General features: G+C 39.5%; 3 protein-coding genes and 1 non-coding gene across 4 annotated transcripts; 1 reads left to right on the forward strand and 3 right to left on the reverse strand.

The window, feature by feature from the left end:
- Positions 1–33: 33 nt before the first annotated feature.
- trnal-uag (transfer RNA leucine (anticodon UAG)) lies at positions 34–115 on the reverse strand. The gene has a single exon. It is a non-coding gene; the product is annotated as a tRNA-Leu (tRNA).
- A 1,640-nt stretch (positions 116–1,755) lies between these two features.
- Positions 1,756–9,447, reverse strand: cdr2a (cerebellar degeneration-related protein 2a). Its single transcript, XM_020636304.3, has 7 exons — positions 9,235–9,447; positions 7,548–7,660; positions 5,512–5,660; positions 4,908–5,084; positions 3,761–4,060; positions 3,216–3,492; positions 1,756–3,118 (listed from the first exon to the last, which is right to left on the reverse strand). Exons 1-7 carry the CDS (start codon positions 9,311–9,313, stop codon positions 2,837–2,839), a joined length of 1,377 nt encoding a protein of 458 aa, XP_020491960.2. The 5' UTR covers positions 9,314–9,447; the 3' UTR covers positions 1,756–2,836.
- Positions 9,448–12,718: 3,271 nt separating this feature from the next.
- Positions 12,719–17,723, forward strand: mfsd13al (major facilitator superfamily domain containing 13a-like). Its single transcript, XM_020636230.3, has 7 exons — positions 12,719–13,182; positions 13,529–13,843; positions 13,951–14,379; positions 14,469–14,623; positions 14,724–14,807; positions 15,068–15,211; positions 15,789–17,723. Exons 1-7 carry the CDS (start codon positions 12,970–12,972, stop codon positions 15,928–15,930), a joined length of 1,482 nt encoding a protein of 493 aa, XP_020491886.1. The 5' UTR covers positions 12,719–12,969; the 3' UTR covers positions 15,931–17,723.
- LOC109985879 (uncharacterized) lies at positions 17,012–20,218 on the reverse strand. Its single transcript, XM_020636306.3, has 6 exons — positions 20,085–20,218; positions 19,607–19,921; positions 19,436–19,533; positions 19,271–19,318; positions 18,651–18,734; positions 17,012–18,464 (listed from the first exon to the last, which is right to left on the reverse strand). Exons 1-6 carry the CDS (start codon positions 20,203–20,205, stop codon positions 18,420–18,422), a joined length of 711 nt encoding a protein of 236 aa, XP_020491962.2. The 5' UTR covers positions 20,206–20,218; the 3' UTR covers positions 17,012–18,419.
- Between the last annotated feature and the right edge of the window lie 1,156 nt (positions 20,219–21,374).

Below are 21,374 nucleotides of genomic sequence, written 5' to 3' on the forward strand. Positions count from 1 at the left end.
AAAATAGCAAACGATTGGGAAAACAAAAGGTTTTGGCAGCGGTGGGATTCGAACCCACGCCATCGAAATGACTGGAGCCTAAATCCAGCGCCTTAGACCACTCGGCCACGCTACCTTAGCCTCCACGGGAAATTTACACGAATATAACACTACATTTAGACATACGCTCAAAAAATTATTTAGTTTTGTTGTTGTTTTTTGTAATCGAGTTAAAAAGACATAGTAACTATATTACCAGACCAACGTCACTTCCTGTTGTCTGAATTACAGACGACATGGGATTCACGTTAATACGGAAACACCTCAATGATTAGTCTACAAATTAGTCTAAAACTGGGAGTACTAAGGTGCAGGCCTAAGCATCGGTCGTTTCCTTAAGGTCTGAGTGCAGGTTAACAGGAGAAGTGATGGTTACATCATGCAGTAATATACTGACAACTTACTTTTGCTGGTTATTTGGGTTTTATATGTAGGCCTCTACATATATTGATTGAATGCTAGCCAGTGTAGGTCTCCTTTCTCTCATATAATTCACACTGACAGTGTACCTTTCTGTGTCGGTGTGATCTCGTGGTTGTCTGGCAGACATCCAGGAGCAGATAGATGGAGGAATGTGTGGAGGGTTTGCACTGAAGTTGGAGTGAAATGTTGTGAAGCTGTGACATTACTCCACCACCTCCCCTGTGCACACACCATAAGCAAGTAGCTTACAATTAAAGTTCTTGAGCTACTGGCAAAGCCGCACCTGCTAAACTGGGAGCACTTACTGTAAAGACACAGTGCAGGTCATGAGCACACCCATATTGACACTGTGTCTTTTGTTCAGATTACTCCTCTTGTTGGAGTTTAATATGCTCTATCAACCATGACAGCCAGTGTGGCCTACCAGCTGTTCGAGGCTGCCAGGAGTCAAATACAACATAAAACCTGCAATGTTAATATTTGCAGACTCCCTTTTTTTATGACACTAGCTTTATTGTAGGCTACATGAGGTATCTCCCGGATGGTCAGATCTCAGGTTTTTAATGATTTTCATTCTTTGATTTGTAACATTTGATTACATTCATTGCTGTAACTTTTTTTTAATCTTTTAAATTGAACCAGTAGCTCAGATTTGTGTTCTTGTTTTTTTTCTGCCTGTTCCTATGTGAAGCATGTTGGTGCTGCATGATTGTGTGAAAGGTGCTATCTACATTTAGATAAGTTACATTTGTGAGACCAGTATTAATTTAACTTGTTTAAAAATACATTTTAAGGGTGTGTTAGGGCAAAACATTAAAGCAGACTTCTGATTGCTCCGCTGATGCTTTTGTCAGATTTCTTATTCTGCTCTTGCCAAAACCTGTCCTATTAGGTAAGTGTGGTATGCAATCCCCTTGTTTGGAGATTTAATGGATTTGGAGCAAGTTGAAAGCTGAATGAGGAAATCGGAGTTATGTAAAACCTAATTATGAAAGGAGACAAAGTCCCATTAATTGTTCGCTGGGCCACCGAGTCCACTGGGGGACGGAGGTGCGGCGGAACAAGGTGTCCTGTAGGAGAGATACGGCATATTTACCCTGCTGCAAACATGTCGTTCACATTTTTTCCGTCTGATTAATTTGATGATAATGCCCACAAAGGGAGGAAACAAGTTGAAACATCTCAGCAAACACAAACTATGCAGTGTTGATCTCTCTGTGCCGCGTCTACAATTCATCTTGGAGAACAAGCCCTAACATTAGCACACACAGAAAACACGACAAGATTCTGCAATAACAATTTACATGTTAAACTTTATTCAGACGTCTTTAGGCAAAGAAGGGAACATTTCTTTTGTGCTTTGTGTTTACCTGTTTTCTTTCTTTTTAATCTGTGTCTGACCACGCCCCATCTAGGAGCGATGTTGCTCAATGTGATGTCACAAAGAGAAAATCTAATTTCTCAAAACTGGGGGGGTTTGTAGACGGAATAGGGACACGTATTAGTGTTAGAAAAACATGGTAAAGTGTATTTTGCGAACTATGTGTCCTTTAAACAACAAATACATAAATATAATTTAATCTTCTATTAAATTAATTCCAAAAAATAAATAGGACAGAACATTTGATTCATCCATAAAAAGTGCTGAGATGTTTTGTGTCCCACTGGCATAGACGCACTCGTCTGAAGCTGACCAGGAACATGAAAGACGTAGTAATCAGTTTCCACTATTATTCCTCTGTTGACATGCCAACAACTCCCAACTGTTTCCAACTTACACAAACCAACTCTCAGTAGCTGCTAAGCTAATTATGACAAACTCAGTAAGTTTCTGCATTTCTCATCCTATTACAACATTCCAACACAAGTCGTACATAACAGCTACAACTTTTACCGACACACAGAATTCGACATGTGCATTTCTTTCTAAAGCACCTTACAATCAAGTGATTACAGGATTAACATTACATAAACACTGAATACTGTCGGAGTAACACTTTAGATTTAGACACCGAGCTACACACAGAAATGTTCTTTTCATTATCTGAGGAACTGCTGAGGATAATATAAATACATTAAGTATTTCGTCATACAATTAACCATATACTTTAAATAATTTACCTGCTGATCGAGCATTATAGAACACTTCTGATGAGGAGGACGTAATAAAAGGAACAGTGTTGACTAACAAAAGGTTTGTCAAAAATGACAGGTGGAAGACTGCAGCGTGTCTAAGCAGTACAAGGGCTGAGTGTGCTTATTACATTTGCACCCTGTTGATGTTTTTACAAAAAAAAAAAAAAAAAAAGCAACCTCACGGTTCCTCCTTTGTCAAGACAGACACAAATAAGTCCCAGGGCGTTTAATGACAGGATTATTTGGCAGAGCCCTGGGTTTCAGCGTTCTCTATGGGACGTCTGTTCTCGCTGAGGTCCTCTTTGGTCTTGTTGATGCAGGTGAAGATCTCGTTGAAGAGAGCTTTGTACTCGGGCTGCTGGCCGTCCTCCAGAACCACGCTCACCTCACACATGGCTGAAGAGCTGGACAGGCGGGCGCGACTTCGGCTGCTCACTAAAGGGCTGGTGGACGTCTGGACGGCTTTATGGCTGAGGCCGTCTGTATTATGGCACCGCCGCAGCAGCTCCTCATATTTCACCTCGATATCAAACATAAGCATGTTTTTATTTAACTTCTGAATTGCTTCTTTGAGCACAAGAATACATCCGATACTAAACTAACTTCTTATTTCTTACCTGCAGAGCGCTGTACTGTGCGTCCACCTCATTGAGCAGAGAGATTCCCCTCTGTTTCACCGCCTCCGCTCGTCTTATACACAACTGGTCGTGACCGTTCTCCTCGGGGTTGGGCGCTCTCAAAACGCCATCACTGTTACATCTTTGTCTGTTGTGACTCCTCTGCTCCTCGCTCTCTTCTTCGCTCTCCTCCAGCTCCTCCTGCCACGACCTGGGCCTGTCTTCTGAGGCGAAGAACACCGTATCGGGTAACAGCAGCTGCTCGGGTCCTCTGACACTAGTGAGAGTAGAGGGGAAACCACAACATTTCATTATACCAGCAAGAGCAGGTCATAAAAATGGAGTTAATATAGTACTGTATTGATGATTTTGAATGATTGTTTGACCTCGTTTATGTCTTTTGGGTGTGAGTTTCATACAAACAATTCACAGATTTCTACCAAAGTAAAACAAGATTGGTGTTTTGTATTTATGATTTTTATGTGAAACGTATTATTAATACTAAACTGGAATTTAAAGACTCGTCCATTGGGCATCAGATCTACCTGTTGGCACAGTCAGCCCGCCACAGAAGCCGCAGCTGCTCCACCTCAACCTCCAGCTCCTTCTGTCTGACCCGACAGCCGGCCAGCACGGTCAGCCGCTCCTCCAGGCCCCTGTTCTCCCTGACCGTCAGCTCGCTCTCCCGCTCTGCTTCCTCCCTGCGGTCCCGCTCTGCAGCTATCTGGCCCTGAAGGGTCTGGATGGAGCGCTGGAGAGCCGCGTTCTCCTCCTCTGGGTCTTCGCGTCGGTCTCGGTCGTAGAGAGAGCCCTGAGGTGACCAGAGTCTGTCGCGGGAGAGATGCCTGAGCCAGGAGAGGGTGCAAGATGAGTACATTTATGATCACAAAGATGACTCTGAGATTGACGTATAAGCTGCATTTAGATGTTCATTTAAACAATTGGAGATGACAGAGGAGTCGTTTTGACCCTCCAGTGATGCATATAAATCCACTATAATGTCTACAGAGTCCAGATTAAAGGTGCTCTGAAACTCAGGTCCATTAAGCTTATCAAGCCGTATCAAATAAGAGTTTCTGCCCTAAGTTTCACCTCTTAGGCAACACATTACTTTGTCTTATATAATGGCTTGGAGTTGTTGGGGTCATGCCCCGCCTGAGAGCGAGACTTCTCATCAGTCCATGAATGATCATGAAGATAAGGAGTGCAAAAATAAGATTATTTATCATGAAGTATCAGGGTTGTGTAATGGAAACGACACATGATTAAAGAGGTAATGGATTTATGATGCATTAACTTAATAAGAGCGTTTATACGAGTACACAGCGGACAATGAGAGAGGATTAACTTCCTCCTCTTTGGATTATGTTTAAAGGATCAGGTCTGGTCAGGCTCCGGGTGACCTGTATGTGTCCAGTCAGCATACAACCACGGGCGACCGAGAGTGAGAGAAGCTGGAGGACGTCTTACAGTTCAGAAGATTTAACCAGGCTTCACATGTATGGGCTCATATTACTGTGCAGGAGAGATAAACATCTGAGGAAGCTTCCATAGCAGAGATACTCCAATATGTGTTCTGTAAATCTGTATTCTAATACACAAAGTTAACTCGCAGGGCTGCCACACTTAAAGAAGCTATGTCAAATGGTGTAGTTGTGCTTCCAGCGCCGTGCAGCAGGAGAAGAGCAGTACCTGTCGTGGTGTAAGTCGTACAGCTCTTTGAGGCAGGACATGCTCTGTGCTCCGAGGCTGCGGCGCTGCTCTGCTGCCTCTCTTTTCTTTCTCTCTAACTCGGCCGTCTTTAACTCCTCCACCTGAGTCTGCAGGTCCTCCATGTAGGTCTGCAGCCCTTCAACAGCCTCCGTCAGGCTGAAGGGGAAAGGAGAGAGAGAGAAAATGAATAATGAGAAAGTAAGGTTCTGATCTTAATGAGCTACAAAGTGTCCTGTGGGTCAACGGTAGAGTAGGTCGTTTCTCAACCGGAAGGACAGGGGTTCGATCCCCAGCTCCTGCAGCTACATGTCCGATGTGTCCTTGGACAAGACACTTAACCCTGGATTGCCCTTACTGCTTTGTCGGCGCCTTATGAATGGGATTAGTTAATACTGATGGACACTTTACATAGCAGCCTCCGTCGTGTGAATGTGTAGTCAAAGCGTTGTCAAAGCGCTCTGAGTAGTCAGAAGACTAGAAAAGCGCTACACAAGCACAAGTCCATTCTCCATTTGAATATTATCTTCTTACTCTAAGTCCACGGGCTTTAGAGAGTCTTCATGTAAATGATATTCAAACAGACCTGTGGATCTTCTGCTGGGCCAGTCGGCCGTCCTGCATGAGTCTCTTGTTGTCTTGTTCCAGATCCCTGGCGGCTGTGTCCAGCTGCTCGTACACTTTGGCATGCTGGTCGTTCATCTGTCTCAGCAGGTCCACCTGCTTGGTCAGATACTGGTCGACAGAAAGGGGACATGTCGCACATTTAGCTTCCTCTGTGTTTGTGAGGATACTTAACAATATCTTGATGAGTCTGCAAACGGTTTGGTAAAAATATTGTAGATTATCCATCTTCTCCTACATATGCTTTTCCCTTATAAACATGATTGTACAGTAAGAGGGCTCTTATGACACCTTGACAGACCAAATATGACATCAGAACACATCTGATAAATTCTTTTTTAAATTCCCCTTTACATGACGGTGAAGGTTATTGTGTTTATTTGATTCATTGCCTTCCAGAGCTGAAGTAAGAGATAAATCAGTCGAGTCCTCCAAGTACATGTTTATCAGCCTAATTTGAAGTCTTTTTTTGAACCAACCACCGAGAGGAAACAAAGACGGCAGTCAGTAATTGGTTTATGTCATTAGAGTAGTTTATTTACAGGCAGACACAATTTATTATCGAGGAGACAAAGCAAAGCCAATTAAGGGCCTGAAAAAGGAAATAGAAGTGGTTCTGTGAGTAATATTATATAATGAAGAAGACTGTCCTCGCAGCTATGTCCCTGTTTATTTTTAACTAACCACCTTTACTTTATGTAAGTCATTTCACTTTGGTAAAGATTGTAGTTTTACATTCAGAGTCCACAGTAGTGACTTGGCTTTTAGTAGTGATTCTAAAAATGTACAGTAACAGCTTTGAGACTCTCATGAAGAATGGAAATAGCATCATAGAGATGTATGGGGATTAGCATTTCAACCTTGATAAATCCTCCACAGGCCCTCTCACTACCGTAAACAAATTAAGACTCTTATGTTTGTTGACCTGCTGAATTTCCTCAAGCTCATATGGATCAGCGTTGTCTGTGCATTGAATTGAATTGATTTATTTAATAGGGACAATGCAATTTAACATAATTTCAATACAAAGCATGAAACTGATGTGCTGCATAAAGAGTATATAGCTATTGCTAATTTCCAACTCGTGTCCCCAGTTGGGCCTTTAAATGCTTTAATGCTTTAAATGCATGCTGAAGATAAATGTCAGAGTAATAAAAATAAAAGAGCTAATAACAGTGTTTATAAACAGGTTGGTTTACATCTTAACTTATCAACCACAATCCACACCCTGACATACAAGTCTAAATGTTTCAGAGAGTTTAAAGCTCCTGTGGAAAAACTTTAAGTTTAGGGCGATTTTGGCGCCCCCTGTGGACAAGGCGACACGTCTTTTTTCTTCGCTGATCTTTTCCTGTACTTGCACAGGGTCATTTATTCTGATGAAATATCTCATCACGCTGTTTTTCAACGGCCAAATGAATCGCTCGTTTTTGAATACTTGCAGAGGAAAATGTAAAAGACGTTACAGGCAGTAAAAATCACAATATAAGATTTTTTTTTTTTATCCGGTGGTCTTGTCGTTCATAAAAAGGCATCACTTTTAGTTTGAATCTGTTTCATAACCATTTAATGAACTCCTCACTGGGGCTTTAACAATGTAGTATCAGTTAAGAGGAATATATGAAAGAAAATAAAGTATAGAAGGGATCCACTGAAACACCCTCTCGGTTACTCAAAGTCAAAGTGTAAGAGGGAGAGTGGCCATTAAACTATAGGAGTTTTCCTTTGATTAACTTGATGCACATCTCACCAAGAGGATGCACCGAGCCAAAGTCTCAAAGGACAGACCAGTCAGGATGAGCTCCACATATCCCTTCTAGTGAGAGAAGTACTTGACGTGGACTTCCCTCCCTTTCATGCACAAACAACAATTACGTACCCTATAAACAATGTTATTTTTTTTAAAACGTGGGATGGATAAACCTCAATGACACATCGTCCTGAAAATAGTTCAGTGCTCATAACACTCTCGATTAGTCCCCTCCTGACGTTTATCACCTCTATCTCCTGCAGCTGCTCGTGGTTGGTGGAGTACATCTGCTGCAGGGCCTGCTCCAGCTCATGGTTCCTGTCCAGGAGCGTTTTCCCCAACTCCGCTGCCAAATGGAGGTCTGTCAAAAAATGGAGGCAAACACTTAAACGCTTGATACAAGACCAAAAGCCCAAACAAAGGCAACTGATGGAGCTATGTGTGTGAAGGGGATAAACACACACGCGCGTGCACACACACACACACACACACACACACACACACGCACGCATTGTCTCACTCCATGAGTATCTGGCACTGGTGAATCAGTGAGGAATCTGGGGCATGCCTTAGGATTTCCTTGCGACCCTGTCTCCCACTAATTTATCTCAGAGTCTGGATCTTCTCCACTAACAGGGTTGACAAGCCAACATAACTTAAGGCCCGGCAACAACAAGGCAATGAAACCAAACTAAATCAGTCCTGACACTACAAACTGTTTATCCGGGAGAATGTCTTGAAACCTTTCCTGAATCAACACAGCTGAGCATTTTCAGGATTTTTCAGCTGCTCCTACTTAGGAATGTTACAGGAAGTTGTGCCTGCCATCGCTCCGTGAAAAGGACTGACGCCTCTGTGTGTCAGGGATTTAGACTCCTACTCCCTTCTACAAGTGCACACAGCTCACACAGTCATATACTTGCTCCCTCTGGGATTCAATTATGACATTAATGTGCGAGGGCTGCAATTTGCATGATATTATCTAACTTTCCTGATTGATTGAGTATTTTCTAACGGCTGTGAAGTGTCACAAAAAGAGACAAAATATCATCAAGCATCGTTTGATCCAGAGCAGAAGTATTTGTCCCAGAAGCATGAATAATAATATAGTTTATTCTTTCCTATTATGTCAAACAAATAAGCTGCTTGTGCTGGGAAATGGCTGACATTTAATAAAAAGGAATAACTAAAGTAAACATTCACTAACTTGACTTCTTGTCCTTACAGTGCCCTCTGTTTTCTTTCACCTTTCAGACTGTCAAAGAACCATCACTCTACATTATGTAACTATTATTTATCTGAGAAAACACACAGAGTATAATAAAGTTACACATGTGTTTTTTACAGATACAGTAATCCCAACCCAGGCCTTTGTCAGACAGTATGTCATTATATAAGCTGTATAATTGTACAGTATTTAAATGATTGTTATGTTTTAGCTTTACTTCTTCGATGGCTTCTTTTTGTATCCTGGTTATTGTCATATTCCTTCACTTCTTTTTTTATGATTTATGTGACTAGCGTGTCATTTAACGTGTTCATTTATAAAAGTACTCCTATCTATAAATCTGTCATTGTGTCATCTGTCACACCTTTAATAAGCAGGCTGTAGAACTTACATCATGCATCAGAAAATGATATACACAGTCAGCCATTAAACCCCCTCAAGATCTATCAGTGTGACCACATGAGTACTGTGACTCTGTATCACAAGAGCAGACTATAGACTTTAATCTCATTTCATCTGAGAGACCACTTGTTGTTTGGGCTTTTTTGTGAGTGCAGTAAACAATTTAAAGAAAATGAATATGGCCACACATTTGTCAGACAACAAGTCGCTCACATTAACATGAATCTGCTCCCTGTCTGTGAAGCACTAACAAGTCGGTCCACACAGTTTGACAGGGTGCGACCACGAAGCTGGACAGCTCTTACCGTGTTCAAGGTCCTGCGGTTCGTACCAAGTATCTCCATTTCTGTCAAAGTCTTCCTCTAAAATCATGTCCGTCAACATTTTGAACGGCAGCGGCGGGGCGAGACTCCACCTGACAGAAACTAGACACACAGAGGTGTGTTAGTTCAGCAGCTCGGAGTAGTCCGCCCTGCAGCTGCGTGTGTGTGGAGGATTTGAACTACATTACATCCTCCTTGTGTTGAGCGAGACTTTAAGCCGGTTGTCCACGGCAACGTGGCAAAACGTAAGTAACCCCGAACACCCAGTAGGTGGCAGTAAATAGCAACTACCACAAATTATTATTATTATTTTTTTTACACCGAATGAATTTTATTTTACACTTTAGTCCATACAACTCACTACTTTAACTTTACATGCAATAATTACGAGTTAAATATTTTATTAAATGTTTTCTTAGTCGTGACTTCCTGCTTCGGTTGACAGGCAGTTTTTATGTCGAATCAGAAAAAAGAAAAGTAACCCAAAGAACCCTTCCGGCCAATCAGGGGCTTGTTTACCTTTTTCTAGCCCCGCCCAACGCAGTAGGGACAAAACATTTAACAGGACTCACTTGACTTTTGCCTAGTTGTGGGAAAGATTCTGTTCATATGACACAACTTCTTTGACCAGATCAAACATCGTCATATATGGACCATTTTTACTGGTTTAATGTCACTATTTTTATTATAAGCATTCTGTAACGATATGTGGTTATTTTAGGGTCAATCCTGCAGCTCTGGCTTATGCCATGACTACATTAGGATCTTGTATGATAAAGCATATATTCGGTTTCCACTACGTCAAACTTTTTATTAATAAGTACAAAGTGTCAGAGGGAGCCTTCCACAAATCACAAGTGAGTATACTTTCATGATGTATCATTGTTCTTTGTATGCATATTTTGAAAACACTAGTGCTATCATGAATAGAAGTGACATGTTTATGTCTGAATTTCTTGAGTCATAACTTTCCTTTACGGAGAAGTGCTTTAGATGGATTAAAGAATTGTCTTTATATTACTGGTTTCGTCCAAAGAACTCTTCAAAAGCTAAGATACTTACTTCATGGAACTGGAAAAAACACAAAGAAAACTGATAGGTTTGAGGTACTGAAAGGACCAAATGTTGGTTGTTTTTGCATGATTATTTTAATCATTACCTTCTGATATTCTTTCTATCAATTGAATACATTCTTTAAATCTTAATTAAATGTTATTGTTTGCTAAGCATTGATATCTCTTCAGGTGGTTTACATGGTGTGGAATGCAGTCAATGACCCACTCTTTGGATACCTTCAAGATAACTCCCGTGTGCCCTGCTGCTCTCAGCGTCGTCTCTCCATCCTGTATGGTGCTCCCCTCTACTCGCTCACTTTCCTCCTGGCCTGGTTCCCGTGGCGGACCTACGCCCCCGGTGACTGGTTGAGTGGCCTACACCTGACAGTGACACTATAAAAGCTGTTCCGTATATAAAAGGACTAGATTATCAGGATCCTCAAACACAATATAGAGTTCATAGTAGAGGATCTGTAAGCATTTAACATTTAATTGTAAATTAAATTGTAATTTTTTAATTGTAAATTAAATGTAAATAAAAAAGTTGCCTGACAAATTGGCTGAAAGTCAGGCAGCATCCTAAACCACAAGTGAGACATCGTTGGCAGTGGTAATAAAGATATTAAGTATAAATGGTAACAGCATCATCCAATTAAAAAGATATAAAGCCCATAATACCGTGGAGCTTAAGCAGCTAAATGTAACAGCTCTTGAACCAGGAAAACAAGAGGAGACTGTGTCTAATTATAATGTTGATTTAGTTTTTCTTCAATGAAGGACTTTTATTTTTTCAGGGTTGATCAGTGATGCATCATTTAATGGAATTGTATATTTCATGTAAACACACACAACCTCCAATTTTTAATCTGTCATGTTTTCTTAGGCACTCTGGTAGTCGGTTATGTATAACGATGTGGTGGATGTGGTGAGGCGTGAAGACAGAGATGGCACATGCAGGCAGCATCAAATGATGACAGTTGCTTGTCAACTGAGCTCGGTCATTTTTATATGAAGATAAAGGGTTTGTTTTGTTAGGTAGTTTGTTTTGTTAGTTAGTTTGTTTTGTTTTGCTCATTAAATTGCTTGTTTGCATAATGCAAATATCATGAGACCAGCTTGATTCCTTTTGGAAACCTCCTAATCCATCTTCCTAATGCACTTCTTTGGGGCTGCTTTTTGCCTTTATTTGGACAGGACAGCTGAAGATAGACAGGATATACGGGGAGAGAGGGGAGGGGTTTGAGCACCAGACAGCATCAGGATTGGGAGTTGAACCTGTGATCAGTAGGACAAGGACTGTAGCCTTTGTATATGGGGCGCCTTCTCCACGCACTGAGCTTCTCTTGTGTCTCTGAATATCCACTTTTGATGGTTTATATAGTCGAGATTATTGGAGCGCACGCTCTAAGTTGACACTGTTTGGAAGAAAGAATTAACAAACTTCTACACATTGAAATACACTTTGACTTGAATGTTCAGTAAATTTAAGTTTTTACAGACTTTTACATACTTTACAGAATTTTAAAATAATTGTTTAGGTGTTTATTTGATGTAAATACACTCAAATACCAACAATCCTACCTTTATTCTCTTCCTTGAACATCGTGTTCTGTAAAAAGTAGGCTACTGTATAACATGTAAGATCATCTGTACCTTTCATCTGACTTAAAGACTAATTACATCCGACTGAATTTTTTCACATTGGTTGTCAAAGTTTCTGAATAAAGGTGTATATTAATCCAGCTATGCCTACAGTGATTTATTTTAACATGTTTCAAAGTTTGAGAGTTTCTTATGTGTCAAAAAAGCAATGGTCAATTAAGTAGAGAATCCTAAATCATATTATCTAAAAACAATTGCCTAAACTGCTCCAAGGAGAATTGTTGTGAAACATGATCTGTGTGTCCAGATTTTGTTTAAATTACAGTAATTTTCTGTCTTTCAAATTTCTTTTTCCTGATGTGCAATTTTACACATTTTATTTGTCCATCACATGAAAATTACTGAAGATGCTGTGATGTTAAAAAATATAAACAAAAACTACAAATCTATCACTGGTGAAATTGATAAAGACAAAAAGGTACACAAAAGGTGTAAACTGTTGTCTCTACGGCAACGTGGCAAATTTTATTTTATTAATTTATTTATTTTTACAGTCCATGGGCAAAACGTCCAACATCCGGGAGGTGGCAGTGAATTTTTTTTTCAAAATTAACTTAATTTTACATACAACTTTAGTGCTACCATTATTTATTACCTTTACTATACAAGAAATACGAAACAGTTGAATATAAATGTTTAAAAAGTGTAAATTATCGCATCTTCCTGCTTCCGTTGATAGGCGGTTGTCTTGTCGAATCACGAAGCAGCAAATTCAGGCCAATCAGGTGGTGGTTGTGTTTTAGCCCCACCCAACCCGGTAGAGGCAAAATTCGAGTTGAACAGGATTCCAATTGAGTTTTACTTGTTTGTTAAAAAAAACATTTTGAACAGATAAGAAGTTTTCTTCCGGGAGTTACGTCGTAATGTGGCCGTCATGAAGATGAGGAAGCTTGAACGTTCTCGGTAGTCTTCGCTTTTTGCTCTGAAATATTGAAGCTAGCTGTAATTTTGAGGAATGGTAAACAACTGCTGAGTAGGTCGTGAAATTACCTGAGCAGCCATGACCACGGAGGATAAACCTGCTGCAGGTGTGCGCTCTGGAAGAATGGATGTAGTCCGACGCCTGAGGAACTTCGGGGTCAATCCTGCAGCTCTGGCTTTCGCAATGACCACACTGGGATCTTGCATGATTAACAATATATTCAGCTTCTACTATGTCAAACTGTTTATTAATAAGTATAATGTATCAGAGGCAGCCTTCCACAAATCACAAGTAAGTCTACTTCTTTTCTTGCTCTTCTCTGCTTTCTTTGAAAACACTAATGCAGTCATGATTGAAGTGACATTTTAAGGATGACTTTGCTTCAATTACACCATTTCTTCATGTGGAAGTTTCTCAGGTTGTTCAGGGTGTTGTCTTCTGCAAAATCTAAAGACAGTTGTTCTACAAACTTGAAGAAAAGTATCAAATACAAGCATTTGAGAAAACCAACCGAGAAAATGTTTGGTGTCTTTACAACATCACTCACAGACAATGCCTCTTACAGTCGTTTCAGTCTATTTATGGTTTAAAACATACCTTGATAATTATTGTTTGCTAAGCATTGATATCTCTTCAGGTGGTTTACATGGTGTGGAATGCAGTCAATGACCCACTCTTTGGATACCTTCAAGATAACTCCCGTGTGCCCTGCTGCTCTCAGCGTCGTCTCTCCATCCTGTATGGTGCTCCCCTCTACTCGCTCACTTTCCTCCTGGCCTGGTTCCCGTGGCGGACCTACGCCCCCGGTGACTGGTTGAGTGGCCTACACCTGACAGTGACACTGTGTGCTTTTGATAGCTTATTGACTTTCGTGCTGCTGGCACAATGTGCACTATTTGCAGAGATTTCCAGCCACCATCAGAGCAGACTCAGACTTGTGAAGTACAGCCAGGTGAGAACTTTGTAACCTGACCACTGTCCTCATCTTCCTTGTGCATGCTCATGAGCTAACAGAGTAACTACACATCCCTTTAATACCCCCATCCTTTTCTTTCTCAGGTGGCTTCTCTCGTCGGCTCCTCCAGCATCCTCTTCTGCGGCGTGGTGTCTAAAAACATGGAGGACTTCGGAGCCTTCCAAGCCTACACGGTGCTGATCGCCATACTGAGCTGTGCCTGCATGCTCTATACTGGCTTCCACAGTGAGAGCCGCTTTGACAACAAAGGATCTGAACCAGAAGCACAGCAGTATGAGGACCGGCCTTCCCCTCAATCTGAACCTTCCTTCTCCAATTTAAGAACTCTGGTCTTGCAAATCCTGACCAACAGGGACTTCCTGACTTTTGTCGTAATGAACTTCTGCCAGGTCTTCATGTTGGCCTTCTTTAATAATTTTACCATAATTCTTACTGAGCACCTGATTCCTCCAAATGTGCTTCCATCACTGGCCAAGAGCATCATGTACGGAGCAGGATTCATCTGTCCACAGGTATTTTCTCTCAGTGTTTTACTAAATAAAAGGTCAAATGATGCATAATGTATTTATGTCTTTGTTCTGCTCCCTTGTCTCTATCCCAGCTGTTGGTATTGAGCTGTCAGAGTCTGCTCCACGGTCTTGGCTACTACAGGATCATCCTTTTAACCTTCTACACCGAGGCTGTGATGGCGGCCATCATGCTCGCACTCGGTCCTCAGCATTACTATATTCTGGCATTTTTCCTGACTGCTAACATGTAAGAATATTATATCATTAAAAAAAAAGGTGATAACATGAACAAATCGCTCCTCTTCGATTGAATAATATCTTCACTCTCTCTCATATCGTCTATGCAGGGTCATCATTCAAGCAGCCTTCAGTCTTTTTGGCTTGCCTTTGGCTGACATCATCGACACAGATCTGCAGAAGTACAAACGCAGGTAAAAAGAAAAAATGTTATTATCCCACTTCTACTAATGCAGCTATTCCTCTCATGCAAATAAGTGCTCTACATGTGGTGTGCCAATATGTCACTGCAGCATTGTGTTTTTTGTTTTCATAAAAATTGAAATTCAGCAATAGCATATTTTGTAACAGGCCAAATAACCAAACATTCAGATGTTCTAATGAAGTCATCAGATACATGTATTGCATGTGTGATGACATATTTATTTTTTATTTTTGTTGTGATTTTTAACAGTTCCCCGCTCTCCTCCATGGTGTTTGGGACGAATGCTCTGTTCACAAAACCCGCTCAGTCTCTGGCTCCCATGATCGTGCTTTATATCCTCAACCAGTTTGGATACGAACAGCTGAAGAGCGCAGGAGCTGATTCAAATCAAAGGTACAGAATGTTTTTTTCTTCTTGATTCAACAGTTAAGATTAACCAAAATAATCAAACTTAAAACTGAAATTAAGATCGCGTAGATGGACTGTTTATTCAGTCCTGTGCCACGATTGGCTCCTGTTTTTATCACCCAAATTACACAAATATTTTAAAAGTGAAGTTCCCCATCCAGTAATCTGCATGAATAGATGTCAAGGATGAAGAGATTGCCTTCTAACACTGGCTTTTCTTTCAATAGATGTATTGTATGATACATAATCTACAGCATATTATTGGAAACTTAAATGCACACACCTGACATTTAACAAAAACTGAACATTAAAACAAAAGTTTTTGGTTGAATTCTTTCACAGTTTTCAGTTGAAAATGTTTTTAAATGTTTTTCATGTTTCATCTTAATGTTTGAATAATACACATGAACACAGTCCAAGCTTAAATGTGTTGTTACAGTTTAAAATATGAACGATGACATCATCGGTGCTTACAGTCAGTGACCCCCAAATAACCACGGATATGATGGACTTTGAAAATGCATTCTCTTCATTTCAATGACAAAATGACTCCTTTTTACAGCGACCTGGAGAGCCTCCACTATGTCATGTTTTACTTGGTGTGTCTGGTGCCAATGTGCATCGCTGCTCTGCAGGCCGTGGCCTGGAGGCCGTTCTCCATCCGCAACAGTCACACAGTTGAAACAAAGTACATTGACAACTAACTTTTGTACTTGACAATCAAAGGAAGCCTGGGGATATTTCTTTAGCAGGGATTTGGGAGAGATATAAGGTTTATAATGATGTGTAAATGAATGTATATTTAAGAAATTCCAGATTTAGATAGATGCAGTTTATGATTTAACTGCATATAAAGAATTGTAAATTAACTGTCTCCTCCTACAGGCTATGCAGACCAAACAAAGCCTTAAAATCCTCTTCCCCTGACAAAATCCAATTTCCTGAGGCTTAGTTTGCAATAACCTCTACAACTAATAAGCAGCAACATATCGTAGACCGTTAATTCTCTGCAATAAAAGGATTAGATCATCAGGGTCCTAAAAACATTTGTAGTTCACAGGAGAGGGACTTGAAAGATTGAACATTGAACACACGTATAACCCTAACCCTCAAAAAGATGAATTAGAAGTTGACATAAATGTATTAGCAGAATGCCCAAACAGAAGTGATCAGTCCTCCTTTAAATAAAATGTGGTCATCTCTCATTTCTGATGACAGTGACATCCAATCAGAAAGATATAAAGCCTTTTAATGAAGTGTAAGTTTGAGCAGCAGAGTGTAACAGCTCTTGAACCAACACAGCACACAGTATATATTTAACTAATATTACATTTTTTTGTATCTACATCTTACACATTCCAGGGTTGATCATGGTTGAAAGTAATTGTATTTTTTAAATACAAACACACAACGTTCATTCTTAAATGTGTGATGTTGTCTGAGTGTAGATGATGTGGTTCTAGTAAATCCATCTGTGTGGTGAGTCGTGAAGGAAAGCTAAAGCACTTTATTGACACTGTTTACACTCATCCACACATTTCAGCCTGCTGATTCAGAAGTGATTCACAGCCGCGGCTCTCATGGTTAATGCAGACGTCATTAAAAGCTGCAACTTTCAGAGAAAGCTGCCTGTAAGGCTTCTGTGAAGGTTGCACATATTCGGTTTTGTTTCCATAAGTGAAGGAGGCTAATATGAGTGTTCACCTAAATTAACACTGTAAGACAAAAAATAGGACCACCTTCATTTTACTTCACAGAGGACAAGAACTTCAAAAGCGTCTGAGACTTATTTGACTTGATTTATTTTCACTTTCATGTCAAAATGTTTTCTGATATTATTGTTGCCTTTATCATACAAAAAAGAAAACAAGACGGCTACAAACAAGTGACATCAGGCACCTTTAAGAAGTGGCTGCAGTCATCTTTGCAATACATGTGATACAAATAACAAAGTGTAGCTTTAACTCCATACATGCTCAGCAGTGCAGGAATTCAACATAGTGCTATGAACTGCAATAACATATGTACTGACTTTGAGCTGAAATGTTCAGTGAAACATTGTTTTCAACATTCAAGCTCAGAGAGGATTTCTCTTATTGGAGCGTAACAAAGGAGAAGAGAACAAATACTCAGCTGAGGATGTTTGAGAGCCGGCATAACAAAAACAACATTCTCTTTGACTTTGATTTAAAAAAAAGACAAGTTTACAGATTATTCTTGTGTGCCTTTTAGCAAATAAACATAGAAATCATTTTTTAACAGAATTGAACATCAGGATGCCTCACAAACAAATCAGAGTTTGAAAAAGCCTTACTCTACATATTTTGTAAATAGGTGAGAAAAGACACTCCAACAAAACAAAACTACCTTATCTCTGTAAATGAAACATTGTCCAATGTAAGTAGTTGTACTGTATTAAATGTGAAAACATTTGTACTGTGCCTTTAAGTTTCACATTGGTTACCAAAGTTTTTGATTAAAAATTAATTTGTTCACATCCATGCCCAGGATTCTTTTTTTTTTTTACATGTTTACTGGTTTGTTTCTTTTTTTTTTTTTAAAGGTCTTTTTTTTTTTTTGGAGATAAGACAGTGGAAAGAGTCAGAACGAGAGAGAGAGAGTGGGGAATGACATGCAGGAAAGGAGCCACAGGTGGGATTCAAACCCAGGCTGACCGCTTGGTATTGATCGATAAATTAGATGATCTTGATATAATGTCATGATCTTTTATCAAATGAGGATTTGTGTGTCTGCTAACAGTTTTAAATGCACTTTTATACATTGTCTTACCACTTTCATTTGTTGAAACATGATCAGTGTGTGACTGTTTTCTATAGAACATGTGTACACTTTATTTGTCCATCAAGTGGCTTTCTCTTTGAAATATGGCCTGGTATTAAAAAGAAGGACATTTGTAAAGTTGCTCTCATGTTCAAAATAATCAACAGGACATAGTTAAAACTACAAATCCCATTAGAGACTACTGTCCCTCTATCACTACTTAAACTTGAGAGAAAAGGTTCAGTGAGTCAGGACCTTCAGTCTGTGGTTGTTGTGTCTGGCTTCATGAAGACATAACTCCCTGTGGCCTTGGTTGATGATGTCATTTCCTCCTTTTGGTTCATGACTTTTGTGTAACTTCAGTCAGATGACGGCGGTCCAAATCTATTTTTTAACATCAGTAAATGACAACTCAGACATTTTGATAGATGTCATCAGCTGAGCCGTTGTGATCCGCCTGCCAAACAGAAACCAAAAACAAGATGTCATGTCAGAGATGGTAAAATAGCAGATTTTCCATTCATAATGCAACACAAGCTGTGCAGAAGTTCCATCTTTACTCAATCTGTGTGTTGACTAAATCAAGCGGCGACATGCTGCAACGACCTTCACCTCGCCAACGTTAACAACTGTCACTACTCACGGCTCGTTTGTTCCTCTTCAAGTTGTTCCTGCTGTTTATTTCTTGCAGTACGTCACGGAATTGTCTTTTTTTAGTTGAGTTGTTCTGTTTGGAAAGTTCAGAAGAAATTAATTACAAAACAAAGGCATGTTGAGATTTCCTGTACTTCCATGTAGTGTTGTAAGAGCCTCTTCCTGTGCAGGTTCCTGTTCCTTGTTATGTTTTTTTTGACACATTTTGGCTTTTTCCCATTTAATAAACACATAATTGGAAGAGGATTAAGGCCACGTGTTGGAAATGTATTTACAGTCTCAGTTTCACGTCAGAGTTCTGAGTTTATTTCCAGAATTAGATTGAACTTCCGACTTTTATCTGAGAGTTTAGATTTGAAGATCAGGAAATTAGAAATGTTCATTTTTATTTATTCTCTATAATAAATGCAGAATTCTGAGAAAGTAATAATAAAGTTATTCTACTGTCACAAGATTTAAGTCAGAATTATAATAATATATATATATATATATATATATATATATATAGAGAGAGAGAGAGATAAAATAATATATGTTACATACAGCCTTAAAACTCTTCCAGAACTTATAAAACACATTAAAACACTAAATAGGACACGTATCCACAACCTTCTGAGTTTTGGTAATCCTTCTGCTGACGCCCATTCTGCAGCCGTACTAGAACGAAGAGGAACAGGCCGATTTCACATCATAACATTTTATTTTTCAGTCTTGTTTGTGTGAATTCTGATGGATCATTAAAATGCATAGAATTGAAAATAATGAGTTATTTACCTTCTTGATTATAAGTGTCACTAGTGCCAAGCTGTAGAAGGCCAGGAGGACAAATGATAGCCACAGGGGAATATTCTTAACCATCACTTTATATTTTTCTAAAAAAACAAAAGACAAACGCTCATCTCAATCCTCAAAAACAAACCAGTTTTCTCTTAAAAACACACGTACCTCTCACCACCAGGGTTGTACCCAGTGCCACATACGGTTTGCCCTGCATCCCTGCAGCACAGTGGTAGATCCCGCTGTCATTAGTATGAAGGGACTTGATGTGTAAAGACGCTCCTTCCAGGCTGTACTTCAGAGGAAAGCTCTGCGGGATTAGACGACCATGTGAGTGTTCTCTGAAATAGAACCACTCGTAGCTCTGGCCTCTGATGAAACAGTGTTGTTTTATGTTACACCGGAGAACAACGCTTTGTCCTGTGTTTCGCCAGACCTCATTGATTGGCTTCGATGAGCAGCGTTCATCCTTCTCCATGCTCTCTAGAACAAAAAGAAGGATACAGACAACAGATCACACAGGTCCTATCTCCTAGTCCACAATACTTCAGAGAGTCCCCTGAGTTGTTTTTTGAATGGAAGCTGTGATTTTATACGTAAGTGGATTGTTACCTGAAGTACATAAGACCCAGCAAAGACATCTTACCTGTTACTGGAAGGCTGAATAGAAGGACAGAACACCAGAACAGGCGGACCATGTTTGTAGCTTGAACGCTTGTAAATGATATTTTTTCAGTGCATGAGGCTGTGTTATAGGTTTGCAACATGGGAAGTGGGTATATTGCACTTCCTCAAGACTTAAGTTCCTGTTTCTGCTTAAAAACCACGACTAAGTGTAAAAAGAAAATACAAAAAAAAGAGGGAATTTTTAATTTGGCTATTTGGCAAAACTGAGCCACCATTACTCTAAGGAAAACAGTGGCTCATTTTTCATGCATCATGTTCAGTATTTTGCTTGTAAAAAATGACTGTCTTAAAGGATGTTCAACTTTCTCAAAATAACAATTTACTGTTTTAAAGTGTACAGTTTTGGTATCATTCCACTACAACCACCTAACATAGGATTCGTGAATCTGTGTCTAAAGTGAGCTCCACCCTTGCCTGCTAAGCTTCCTCTCACTATTTTTTTAGATAAATACTGAGACAAATGATGCTGATGCTCGCAGAAACTCTCTGAGAATGAGTCACAGAAGTAAAATATAATCTGAGTCTCAGACATGAACCAGTACAGCAGCTGAAATATAGTAATAGCATATTAAGTATGACATCAAATCAAATGTAATACTTTGTAGAAAGATTTTACAGTAAAAGTTTGAATGTATAAACTTTGATATGAAAAAGTTGTGCAATGTCGCAGATGTACTTATTCAATCAGCTCTGAAGCAGCTTTTAAAAGAAGTTTATGTATGCAGTGATGTGGACAGAAACATATCAGTAATTAATATATAAAACAGGATGTAAACAGGTAGACACAAAGTAAGGTTAGTAAGCATGTTTAGTCAGTGCATGTCTATGTGCATTAACAATAAATACAGCACTGAATATAGTTTCTGTACTTGACTTGTCTTTTAGGGCTGGGTAATTTATCGAGTTTTCATTTCAATTACAATGTTGGCTTCCCACGATCATGAAAACAAGATAATCAAAAAGTGTTCAGAATGTTTTAAGTGTTTTTAGGTTCGATCATTGCATGGGATCCTGATGTTGCAAAAATCACTGAGTAATCATGTTTAAGAATCGTGATCACAATATCAATGAAAAAAAACCTGATTTTGATTTTTCGCCATTATGGAGCAGCCCTACTGTCTTGTACAGCTTCCACATTTAAAAGCATTTAATATGTTAATGCATCCAAAATGATATGTTAAAGCTATCACTTTAAGTTTTTAATCTCTTATTACAAACTCATAATATCCATAATGTAAAAAAAAAAAAG

Source organism: Labrus bergylta, chromosome 16 (genome assembly GCF_963930695.1).
Source record: "Labrus bergylta chromosome 16, fLabBer1.1, whole genome shotgun sequence".
In the NCBI taxonomy this organism is placed as follows: domain Eukaryota; kingdom Metazoa; phylum Chordata; class Actinopteri; order Labriformes; family Labridae; genus Labrus; species Labrus bergylta.